The 12,753-nt window shown below is 42.8% G+C and overlaps 1 protein-coding gene across 1 annotated transcript; it reads right to left on the bottom strand.

The window, feature by feature from the left end:
* Nucleotides 1-150: 150 nt before the first annotated feature.
* washc4 (WASH complex subunit 4) lies at nt 151-12,662 on the bottom strand. Its single transcript, XM_073471407.1, has 33 exons — nt 10,909-12,662; nt 9,437-9,576; nt 9,279-9,332; nt 9,119-9,184; nt 8,742-8,787; nt 8,593-8,660; nt 8,423-8,505; nt 8,203-8,245; nt 7,995-8,098; nt 7,689-7,809; nt 7,479-7,602; nt 7,254-7,381; nt 6,990-7,150; nt 6,768-6,894; nt 6,456-6,581; nt 6,262-6,369; nt 6,036-6,182; nt 5,874-5,953; nt 5,358-5,463; nt 5,023-5,139; nt 4,708-4,876; nt 4,419-4,573; nt 4,258-4,332; nt 3,986-4,090; nt 3,741-3,875; nt 3,234-3,342; nt 3,080-3,146; nt 2,840-2,926; nt 2,111-2,258; nt 1,912-2,008; nt 1,624-1,820; nt 1,380-1,476; nt 151-1,179 (listed from the first exon to the last, which is right to left on the bottom strand). Exons 1-33 carry the CDS (start codon nt 11,066-11,068, stop codon nt 1,115-1,117), a joined length of 3,615 nt encoding a protein of 1,204 aa, XP_073327508.1. The 5' UTR covers nt 11,069-12,662; the 3' UTR covers nt 151-1,114.
* Between the last annotated feature and the right edge of the window lie 91 nt (nt 12,663-12,753).

Genomic DNA, 12,753 nt, shown 5'->3' with positions numbered 1-12,753 from the left:
ATTCATCCTCATTAACTTAAAACTTGTCTTCCGGTGACTTGTTTAATGCCGTGTATAAAAATCTGCATTGCCGAGAAAGACGAGTGAAATATTTTGCAGGAGCTCAACTTTAAATCTGAAGGCTTCAGTACAAACTCTAAGACACTAAACTCTGTTGAAAGTGCAAGTTTTATTAGTCTTATGAGACTTTACAGAACTTTCTCTTCAAGCACGTTAATTCATGGAATGTAATTGACCAAATTACGGCCTCATTGTCACATGTACCACATGTTCATAGATACAAAATTGGGGAAATTAAAAATGTAATGATAAATCTCCGTAATGAAAGTCTGTCCTGTGCAACACTCGGAAGAAAATGTGTGTTTTGATGTGTTATTTCTTAATTAATCAGGCTATCAAAACACAGCACAGTTTAGAAAGGCACATACACACCTTAATTCATACAATGTAGAAAATGGACAAAACAAAAAAAATAGCAGTGGACAAAATATGGCACAGGAACATAAGATTATACACTGAAAACATTCCCAGAAGTCCTCGTCGCTGTGCTATAATCTACAGAGGCAATTAAGAACAGAGCTGCCGTTACAGGCCGTGAACAATCAAACACAATTAGTACATTGGACACCAGCAAATCAAAACAGAGATGCAAAGTATTCACTGATTGAGCAGGTCTCTGATCGGCAGAGGCTTCTACTGTAGAAAAATAATCCAGTCCATCCACACACTGAATGTACAAGTATCAAAAGGAAGTGCGGCAAAGGAAAAGGACTCGCTTTCACCTCACACCACCTGAACCTTTTTTTTCAAACTGCAGTTGTATAAATGCTACAAATTCAAGCTGAATCTATTAGATGTGGCAAACATTTTTAAAGCTGTGGGATGTTACATCGATGTTTTCTGTAGAAGGGAAACAGAAAGAGACGCTTCCTGCAGTCGCTCCTTCTCTAGTGAAGACAATCACTTCGTCACAGGATGTTAAAAAAAACAATATCCTTCAATTGTTAGTTGTTCTGATCCAGTTTCCAGTCTCTTATCCCAGAACTACACACATGTTGCAGTGCAGTCAGCTGCAGGTAGTCTTCTCTTCAGGGCTGTGATCTCACCGTGGCGGTCACTTCGAGGCGGCTTCAGTGGGGGTTGAGCCGTCTGAAGGACCTCCGGCTTTGGCAGCTTGTTCTGGTGGACAAAATGACAGTTTAGTTACATGTGAAGATCTAAAAAGGAGGATGAAGACACACAGACCTCATTCTCCATTAATCAGGACACCATCTTTCTATCTATGTATGAAACATCATCTACAAAAAGACAGTAAAATAGGGTGCCGGTGGTTTTGCATAATTAAAAAGGCTCCATCAATCATCACAGCATGACCTCACCTTTATCTTTCTTCTCCTGAGTCTCCTCGGCTGCAGTCTTATCGGCTCTGAAGAAGATCCGGGCGCTGCTTAATGAGAAGTGGAGCAGCTCGAACTCCTGTAGTGGAGACAAGTATTTCATTTCAGATCATCTGATTGCCACAATCTGCAACTACGCACTCTTGCTTGGAGTCATAACTCAGTCAATTCTTAACACACAGATATGATATACAGTTTTTTATGTAGATCCTCTTAGAGACTGTACCTGAAGGTAGATGTCCAGCCTCTTCTGAGTGAGGTTCATCGTTTGCAGCAACTTCTCGTCCTGGCTGGCAGACTGGACGTTCTGCTCCTTCACCACGGCGCTCATCTCTTTCTTGTACTTATCTCTGACGGCCTGGAACCAGTGCAGAGAGTCGAACTCCAGATACTGGTCCAGTAGCTTCAGGATGTAGGCCACGCCTGAGAGACGAGAGATACAGACAACTTGAGCTGATGTCACTCAGAACACACTGCATTCAGTCGTGTGTATTTATGAGTTCGGCCCACTCACCCATCGCGAAGCCATCGTCTGTGAAAGCAGCTCCAGTTTTGTTCTTCTTGTTGAGTTTCTCTTTGCAGCTGATGGAGTGCTCCACAAAGTTCACCGTCTATGGGAGATGATTTGTTGTGTCAAGTGTTAAGTTTAACAAACAGAGAGATAAAAGAGTGTTACAGGTAGTAGCACGGGAACAAAACATCTGGTTACTGACCAGTGGAGGTACGATCATGTAGAAGTTCCTCAGGTGCATATTCTTTGCACTGCGAAACTCGGGTGCAAACACGGCCACCAGCATCTTGAAGTACTCCGTCCCCTCGGCGGAGTTGCTGGTCAGATCCCCCAACACTGAATCTAGGATGCTGAACATGACCCATAATATTTTAGAGATGCAACAATTGTTTGAATGAGCTTCTTATTATCAACATTTTCTGGTTTCTTTATTTCTCTATGACAGTAAACTGAATATCTCTCCGTTGTGGACAAAACAGGACATTTGAGGATATCATCTTGGGTTTTAGGAAACACTGATTTATATTTTTCACCATTTTCTGACATTTTATAGACCAGAAGATGAATCAGTTATTTAAGAAAATTACAGATTTATTTCACAAATGAATGAACATTGTTATTAGCAGCTCTACAGTATTTCTGAACTATGCAAACAACAGGTGATGTTTTATTTACATCTTACCAGCTGTGGTGCCCTCTGCAGGTGTGAAATGGAAATGCACTGAATGTATCTTGCCATTATTGAATGTGCAGGACAGAAATATTAAACCACAACAGAATTCAATATCAACTGGATTAAAGCTGGACTTAAACTGGACCTAAAATAACCCCAAATGCACAGAAAACGGAACAACAAGGTCGTACGAGACAAGGACTGACATGAAAGTTATGATTTATAGATATTAAGAGCAGGGTTTTTAAATGCCTGTACCTGGCAGCTCTTTGGGTCTCCTCTGACAGCCCCTCCTCCTTCACCAGCTCCTCAAAGTTCACTATGTCCTCCAGGTCGGGGACGAACCTGGAGATGACACAAAAACATTCTGGTGAGAAAATATGTCATTGGATACGTTTAAATCCGATTTAACCTCATATTTACATAAAACAACATTAATGCGTCCAATATGAGCTGATATAATCGGCACAAATAAACAGAACCAGTCCTCTCTATTACCTGATCGCACTGCTGCAACAGTGGAGGCCTCCAGAGCGGATCATGCGCACATAACCCATGGCGTTACCTGAAAGAAACCAGTGTTTGTTTACCAGGTTTGCCTGCACCTATGCGCCAAAAAACAAATGAACAACATTCGGGTGATTTTTCTCACCGATCTGGCTGATGAGCTGTCTGAACTGGTCCAGGTAACTCTGCCCTTCAGGAGTGATGCCCAGCTTCCTGATGCCACGGTTAAACTTTTCTGCTCGCTCGAATGGATACTGCAACAAAAAAACATGGACGAGTGCAGCTGAAGAAGAGCTGGCAGAGAGCAACGTTATGATAACTTCAGGGTGTGATTACAGGAGGATGAGACGGCTCAACTGGTTCCAAGAACAGAAAATCTAGAAAAGCACTTGTTCCCGAGATCCGATATAATTAAAGTCTGTGTCTGTAAAGATATGAAAACTTGCTCATTGGCAGGTTCATTTCAGTTAACAACTCAGTTTAGTTTCCAGCTCTCTCTGGTTGGAGCTCAACTGGCATTAAAACCATACAGCCAAACTAAAACCGTTGCTGCAAAGGTGCAACACTCACCATCTGTCCAGTCTGCTTCGTCTGTGTAACTGCTGTAGATGACTGAATACATTTTTTGCACAGACACTGAGCCTGTTCTTACCTTCTGATCAGACTGGTCCTTTGTCTCTCTGAAGAAGCGGATGTCTTTGATGAGTCTCGACTTGATGTGTTCGTCGTACATAAACTGGCTGAAGATGTAAAACTTCTTCCGCAGGAACTGGTAGGTGAAATTCACCTGAAGAAAGAAGAGAGGAGATTTGCGACAGGTGAGGAGGCAAAAAAACATTCAAATACACCTGGATGTGAGGGAAAAAGAAGAACAACACGCCTGTCGTGTAAACTCACCGTGGTGTTCATGATGCCTGTGCCGTGGGTGCGGATGGAGTTGGCGATGTGACGGATGTTGATGGTGTTCAAGTGCTTGTTGTTACTTGCCTTCTCTATGAAGATCTACGGGAGAGAAAAAACACTTTACATTTAATAGACTCAACCAATAAACGTAAAAATGATCTGCAGATGAATCGTTAATGAAAATAATCATCATCCGTTGCAGCCTGAGCACAGACAACTGCTAGACTCAAAATAGAGAAGGTGAATATGGGAGATCCAAGTCTTACCTGGTTGTTGAGGTTATAAAGGTAGCGTGAGACGAACACGTGAATGTTCCTCATGATCTCCAGAACGTCCAAACCCTGATGAGAACACACCAGTCATCACTTTTACTTCTTTAATTAAAAACTTCGCCTGTCTCATTAGGTTAAGCTGTCAGCACACAGACCTGCTCCAGGGTCTGGCTGGGCAGGTGTGCCTCCGTCATGGTGAGTCCGTAGCGCTGTGTGGCGAGGTTTCTCATCTCACTGTAGGTGGCCCAGTCGTGCAGAGCGACGGTGGTCAGGTTGTAGAAAGTTTTATCCAGGTAGTGGGTCACATAAGCTGCGAGGACGTGAAACACGAGACAAAGTCAGTTACAGCCTCATCGCTATTTCACAGTTTCTCAGCAGGTGTCAGCATTACAGTACACACATGAAAATATTGTATGTGTGTACATGAGCACAGTCCTCCAGCACCTTTGATGTGAATGAAGCGGTTGAAGAATCGGATGGGTTTGAGGGAGAAGAAGTGGGCCAGGTCCTTCATGCCGACTTTAAAAGGGTTCCTGTCGTCCAGCTTCAGGTGGGTGTGAACAGAGAGACGCAGGTCCTTCTCGATTTCCTTACACAGCTTGTCCAGCAGGTGCTGCAAGAGTTAAGACGCCAGGAAGAAGTGAGAGTAAGGGTCAGAAATGTTCAACAGAAACATGGAGGTTAAGGATGCTGTTGTTCACACTACACTCTTTCTGCTTCACTCATGTAATTCGCCTGCTCTGTTTTATCTGCTCTCACCTCGTTGAACACGTCCATGATCTCCTTGTCGTAGCTCTCCAGTAGCTGGTCACATGACTCCATGTGTTTGGCGTGTAACATGGAGGGCACGCTGTCCCTAAGTGCACTGAACATGTACTGCTCCGTCCAATCACAGGTGTCATTCAGGAAGATAAAACAATGACACAGCCAATTAATACAAGCAAGTAAGAAAAGTGAAACCAAATAATACACAAACAGACAACAGTTGATATAAATTGGTGGATCTTCGGTCGCATCATTCAGCAAGCTAGGTTCAAATTGCCCCTCGTGCACAGGTTTATAAGAACATCACAGTGCTTTGTGATCCTGCTTACGTGTATTCGTGCTGCGTCCACGGCATTGTCATATACATCATCCAGGTAGATGGGAAACACAGCTCGGTGCCAGTAAAGAAAACTACAGTCACACTGCAGCTTCACCCTGAGGGACAAAGCAGAACAGTCCCTGAGTATCGTCTAAAGCAGGTCAAAGAAAACATCAAACTGCCACATGAACGTGAACACAAGGATTTGTGCCAAAAGTGTATAAACAGGTTTTTGAGATGTCATCATTTAAATGAATCGGTGATATAAAATGTTAAGCCTGTTCTCAAAACTTCTGTTCCAGCTCGTTGACTAAGAGCCAATGGCATCAATGCACAACACCGGTTTTCCACTGCACAAGCTGTTGAAAGCCGTCCGTCACACTTGCTCAACGCCTAAACGTCTGGAAGTTTTCCTTATTGCCTGCAGGGTTCATCACTTTGCCAGCTCTTGGCAGATGGATTGTGTCGTGCACTGACAGGATATTTTGCTCAAATTGATCAAAAGAGAAAAAAAAAAACCTCGCACCTCTCACTCAGCTCGCTAATCAGATCCAACTTCTTCAGCACGAGCTGCAGTGGAAGCAGCTCCTCATCTTTGAAAGTTTTCTACGAGACAGAGAGAGATTTAAATATCAAGCTGAGAATCAAATGAAATAAAAAAGGAAACAGAACTTAACTCCCAACGTACCAGCTGAGTGCCGACACACAGAGCCAGAGACACCACCAGGCGTCTCTCCTTGGTGCTGGGTCCACTCAGAGCATTTTCTGCCAGCACCAAAGACGACAGCACATCCAGCCGCTGCTCGCTGTATTTCTTGTCAGAGATCACTCTTTTCTTCAAAAAGAAAACCACAAAGCGTCACAGAAAATGAAGCTTGACCTCCAAAAATATCAACATATGTGTGGATATGTACCTTGGCCATGCCGATGCTGTTGAGGGCCTGTGACTGCAGCTGCTGAGTGATGTGAGAAACAGAGTCTGCTACGACCATCGACCGCCTGTGAAATGTGTGCTCCACAGCCTAGAGGGGGGAAGAGAGACACGTTACATGACTTTACCTTGACCAGGTGAAAAGCATGGAGAAACTCAAAAAGCACGAACACGCACCTTGAGCAACTCAACCAGTCGACACAGAGCTTTGACAGAGGTCTTGGTCATGGGCCGCTGCATCGACATGTACATGTTCATGGTGGTTTTGATGATGGTGCTGATGCTGTATGCGTACAGGATGCCCTGTGAGGAAGAGGAACATGGAGGGAACGGTGAGGGAAGAAGTTTAAGTGTCTTTTGTTTGGTCAGTTTATCACGAAATGTCTCTTTTTTGAGGATAATCAATGCAAGAATGTGAATCAGCTGGTCTTTGTAGTCTCATGTGCTGCTCTGTGATCGTTGACAGGAGATGCAAATGTCATTCCTCACCTGCACAAACACATTACACCTGCTGTTAAGGTCTTCAGCCAGCTTGTCACTTTTGTGCTCCTTGGACAAGATGGACTCCATCTTCATCATCCAGGAAGTTACAAACACGTAGTAGGACTGAACATCCCTGAAGAGAAGAGACAACAGAAAGAGTCAGATTCTCACATATCATCATCTGATTTAAACAACATGAACGTGACAGATTTTTTTAGCGCTGCTGACTTTGTTAGTGTCTGAGCTCTTTGCTGCAGGTAGGTGTCTCTCTGAGCCCGGATGCCCTGAACACTCTTCTTATCCATCAGTTTAGCTGCAGCAGGGACCTTCGTGATGAGGAAAGTGTCGGGAAACCAGATGATGTTCGACGTCAGAGTGACAGCTGGAACCTAGAGGAAGGGGTAGACACAAACACGCATGAGCAACATGTTTCCATTGCTGCAAAGGAGATAAGGAGAAAGAAAAGAAGCAGGCCGAGGAACACTAAACTACCTTTTTACAGATGTCGAGCAGGGCTTTGTAGAACTTCTTGTCGACGCTCCTAAAGATGTGAAAGTGAAGCACAAAGAGACCACATACGCCCGCATATTTATCTCTCTGGTCAATCTCTGAAGGTTCACCTGTCAACAAAACAGATGCAAAGACAGAAATTACATTGAAGTTGCAGTCAAGATTAGTCACAAGTGTAACTGGTACATCTTGAGAAGAGAAACTGACCAATTTTGGACTCAATATTGGTGAAGATGGTGCGAATGTTGGAGGCAAACTCCTCGGCAAAGGCACTGTTCTTGGCGACAGCTACTCCTTCCCCAGGCTCATCGAATCTCTGCTCCACACAGGCCTGTCACACAACAGTTGTAGTAAACACTTGAACCCCAGAAAAATGATTTGTACAATAAAATAAAAGCCTGAAAGAAATGAGGTTACCTGCAGTATCATGCCATCCAGCAGCTGTCCCTCAAGCTTGAGCAGCAGCTTCTCGAACGGTTTCAGCTTCTCTTCAGGGATGGAAAACTTCCCGGGGTTATGGTGCACAGATTTCAACAACCTACAACCAGAGGATGCAATTATAGAAAACTATAGAGCCTTTACATTTATCTAGTACAGGATATATGTTGAGGGGTTTCCTTCATGGTTGCCCACGTAAGTTTCATCTTCTGTATTAAAAAAATTGACTTTTTTGGCAATTGTAGCCTTTATCCCACTAGTTGTTATAGTCATGAGAGTCTTTACCTTTTATACATCTTCCAGTGGTCTTTCAGTGTGCCATGATTTTCCATTATCTCATCGAGCGTGAGCAGAACCACCAACAACTCCCCGAGGTGTTCGTACACTATCTGCAGACAGAACGCGAAACAGAGACGGTGAGTCATATCTAGAGTTATTTAGAGAGAAAACATACTCGAGACATTTAAAAGAAATTAAAAATCTTAAGACCCACCTGGAAATGGACACCCGACGACTCGATGATTTTCGTTGCACCCCTAAGATATGAGAGGAGAAATGATTTTGTTTATACAGCAGAGCAAAACCTGAATAAACACAGTCTGTAACTTGTTGTGAAGCATAAAAGGCTCTTTTGACATTAAGGGTGTTTGAGCCAATCCAACAAGAACAGTAGATTCACTGTAACATTACTTGATTCAGCTGCTGGATCTTACTTGTTGCTGTTGTAGAGGGCAGCCAGCTGATGGACGATGTTGACCACCACTTCATAACATCTTGACACAAAACAGGACAGCTCCTGTTAAAAAGGAAAAAGGAGAGAAACTCTCAGTGTTTTTCCAGATTTCAATAAACCAAATTATGACAGAAATGATTCATCGCCTACCTGAAGGAACGAGATGAATCTGCCCATCTGAATCTGGGACTCTCCTTCAACAACACTGGTGTCAGACACTGAAACACAAACGTACCTCTTATTTGTATCTAACAGGGCAAACCTAGAATAATAATTAATAGAAATCTTCGTCATTTTACCTCCCTCTCCGTAGTACAATAAGCCATTGTAGAACTTGGTTTCTGCCTGCAAAAAGACATAAATTCAGGGCCCAGATTCATAATTTGTATCTCACAGCACAACACAAACAACCGACATCAACATAAGTTTGAGGAAATGTTGCTGGAGGAGTTTTACACCTCTAGTAGTGCTATGGAGCTATGTTTCTCTGAGTAGTCCCCTGCTATATTCATCTGCATGATGGATAAACAATCCTACCAATGCCAGTAAGTTCAGCTTTGTAAATGTTTTATAAGGAAGTAAATTAGTTCATGACATTTGTTAGACTTCAACGAGACACACTATATAACCAACCTCACCATAGTGGAGCTGAACACATTGTTTTGACCACACTTACCTCGTACTTGAGCTTCTTCACTTCACTACACAGAGCAGCATAAACTGTGATGACTTTGTTCAAAACCTGCACACAACACAACACAATGGTCCATTTCAAGAAAGCAAAAAAAACAAAAAAAAAAATTATAATTACAGACTCTGTTTTTGTCTTTGTTTACCTTGTTGTCTGTTTTAATTAACTCCAATAGGGAGGACTGCTCATATGGGAGAAGCTAAAAAGAAAAGAGTAGAAAGTATTAGGAAGGAGTTTAAGTTGTGTAAAAACAATGTCGGTCTTTTCAGGTTGATGTGCAGCTTCTAGTGTTTGGTGTGTTACCTTCAGGGCGATGGGGTCCAGAGTGAAGTCCCACACATCTCCGATGGAGTCATCCAGAGCCTCCTCGATGCCCCTCAGCTGGGACGTGTACTCCTCCAGAAACTTGCTGTAGTTCTTCAGTTGGACCTCTGTGTGTATTTCTGTCGGGTGGAGGATTTGAACAAGGACATTTCAGCACGACTAATGCTGCGATATGAACCGTTGTTTTCACTTTGCATCGATGCTATTGGATCGATCCAGATCAATGTATCGTTACACCCCTAGTTAGCAGTTAACAGTACCATTGTTTTGGAAGTTAAAAGGTGCGATATGTCAGAGTTTTAGTTTAGATCATGCAAAACTTGACTAAAATTACCAACAGAGTGTGAATAAATAAACAGATTACAGTGTCATTGTGTCAGAGACGTTTATCTATTGTACTGTAGCGATATCTACTGAAGTTAGCATGCTAACCAGCTAGCCCAGGCCCATCCTACTATTTTGTACTTTAAGAGAGGATGTCTGATAGCATCGATCAGGCCACCGGAGGCTTGTGCCGACTCATGCCAACCTCCCTCTTGCTCCTCTCCTATGTTACGCGTCTCCGTACCCCAACTAAACCCGCCACGTCTCCGTCGTCAATGGATGGGCTGTAAATCGCCTCCATACCGTACCTGTGGTCAAACCTTTCTCCTAAAATGGGGGAAAAAAGTCTTTTAGGGCCCCGGTGCATCACTTGACGATGTGATTACACATTGTCAAGTGCCTCGATTACTCCTGGGTGCCTCAGCTCCTACAATCCGCTAACTGCATGGCTAATTGAGCTAACTAGCTACAGCAGCATAGGCTACTTTGTTGACATGCTGCCCCCTTTTCGGCCAATTCTTACATACTGCACCTTTAAGAGTGATACTTTTAAAAATGTATTTAATGCAATTTATGTCTCCTGATGGTTTAACACTACGTGTGACTTTTAATAGCCAGAATCTGACACAAAATAATTAATTTTAAGTTAAATATTAACTGCAGGAAATCTGACACCAACACAAACACAACAACAACACTACCTTTGTCCCTTTCTTATTGCGTTACTCGAGTAAAGTTGGGTTTATAATCCTGTTTATACCGTTTTAAAGTGATCTAATGTCAGAACCGCTCAGGGGTCGTTAAGCTGTCAAACCGACCAGCTGTCTGTCGTTAGCATCGATAACGTTAGCTAACTTTGCTATCACTTGTCGCTAGCTACTCTTTACGTGACAACTGGCTGGACGTTTAAAACACATAAAAACAGAAATAAATCCGCAGAATAGTTTTTTTTAAAGTGTCTATTATGAGCATTTGTTTGTAATCAACCGTAACGGTCGCTGCGTGCCAGCAAATAGACGGCACCCGGAGGTGATAGCATCTTGCTAGCAGCGGAAGCTAGCTGTTAGCACCGACAGCTAATGTTTAGTGACGTTTAGCACGTCGCCTTTTTTTGTTTCTGTACTCACTTTGCGAACCGTCGTCAAAACGGTCAAACTCCCAGTCATGGGCGAGGGTTTCTACCGCCATCCTGCCCGCACAGGTGAACCAAAACACCGCTGCTAGAAAGTGGGCCGACACGGTCCCATGATGGGTCTCATGATTTTGTGAATGGGCGCTAGCGCTCATGGGAAATGGAGTGCGGAAGGAGATGCCACTGGAAGCTGAGACTGTTGAGTGAAAAGTTTGTCTTACTTGAGTAAAAGTGAGGATATTGTGTTGAAATATTACTTTGTTTAAAAGGGAAGATCCCCTACATGAATATTAGTGGAGTAAAAGGCTTTAAAGTATTTGATTTTAATTAAGTAGACTATCAAATGTAGCCTAATTTTCTGGTAATGAATGCACGCAAGTATCAAAAGTTCATGTAAAAGTTAATTATTCAATACAAAGGATCCAGAACAAACTGGAACAAGAGACTGCTATATAAAAAATAAAGATTTTATGAGCAAAAAACAAAAATAAAAGAAGAAAACCAGGGAATCTGATCAACAAACAAATGAAATAAGTAGTCTGGGGTCAGTGTGGAGTCACAAAACATGTAGGTATCTTATGGGCAAAACTAGCACTACACGCAGAACAATTTAAAACTGTTTGCACCCTAAAATGACCAATGCACAGCAAGCGAAGGTGACTTAAACCACACCAGAAACACACACATGAACTCTACCCTCTAATACTGTACAACAACAGCCCCACAAAGAAAACTAAACAGAAAATGGCCCGGTCAAAAAGCAAAGTAAAAGCACGCTTAAAAAATCTGGGAAAAACAGTGTTCGGCTCCTCTAGGAGTGTGTTTTGCAGTCTTTTCCCTAAATCCAAGACATGCAGGCGACTGGACGCTTAGTCGTTGGCTGATGTGCTTCAGCAATCACTCCCAATCAGTCCCTCACCAAACACGGGGACTCAAATCAAGTAGCTAACGAGGGCTCGCCTCAGCTGCTCCCTCAGGTGTGTCTCGTTAAAGATCCCCACACCCTTTTATAAACACACGGTGCCTGGCTTCCTGTCCTTCCACATATTTATTTACGTGCATGTATATATATTTTAGCATTTTTCAGCAAGATAGATAGATATTTGTTCAAAGGCCCAATTCTATGGTGTTCATTGGTTAAATCTATGTAGGCTACTTGTCCCTGTACAAATAAACACTGCATGTGAAGCAACAACCAAAACAACTGGATTGTAATGCAGTCACAGGCTCAGCACCGGACTGCACTTCACATATGACTGTCAACTATGTGTGTGTATCCTGCTGTCTGTCCGCTGTACTTGAATATGCATGATGATAGAGGGGGTAGGTTAGAGAAATGTCACACTGGAGACTCAGCTCGCCATTCAGAGGACGACAGAAGCCACGAGGAAGAGTCACGGTCAGCAGTGGAGTGTGAGAATAGATGCCTCTTCTTCTCCTATGCTTTCACGCTGAGGGTAAGGCACATGTTTGGATTTTTTCTTTTGCTATTCTACTCGTAACTGCAGACAAAATGTTGCTCAGACTGTCAAACTATATAAATATATAACAGGCTGATTGTTGTGGGATCTGTGTGAGCAGAGACACTGAGACAACGAGAGAAAGTGAGCGTTACAAATCAATTTGATGCGAGAATTAAAACTTTCTCTCAAGTTTTTTTTTGTCCTCTGATCGTGATCTTGAAGATGATTCATGTCGAACTGTAGAAATCCTTTCATGATACAGTGTTTGCTGGATGTACCACACTTTCCTTTAGATACTCTGGTACATCTGCAGATCTGTGGGTCCAACAGTACAGAACTTTTTATAGAAAACACTTTAATGGTTTAACAGTTTGGTT

The sequence above is a fragment of the Pagrus major genome, chromosome 8 (genome assembly GCF_040436345.1).
Source record: "Pagrus major chromosome 8, Pma_NU_1.0".
Lineage (NCBI taxonomy): Eukaryota > Metazoa > Chordata > Actinopteri > Spariformes > Sparidae > Pagrus > Pagrus major.
The sequence above is the reverse complement of the archived record's forward strand: the minus strand, read 5'-3'. Positions and strand labels throughout refer to the sequence as shown.

Bases quoted from the DNA above. Each gene is read 5' to 3' on its own strand.
- washc4 (XM_073471407.1), bottom strand. From the start codon at position 11,068: ATGAGCGCTAGCGCCCATTCACAAAATCATGAGACCCATCATGGGACC. The intron at 6,183-6,261 runs GTACATATCCAC...TTCTTTTTGAAG, and splicing joins ACAGCATCGGCATGGCCAAG to AAAAGAGTGATCTCTGACAA. The intron at 2,927-3,079 runs GTAATAGAGAGG...TGTCATCTCCAG, and splicing joins TGTTGCAGCAGTGCGATCAG to GTTCGTCCCCGACCTGGAGG.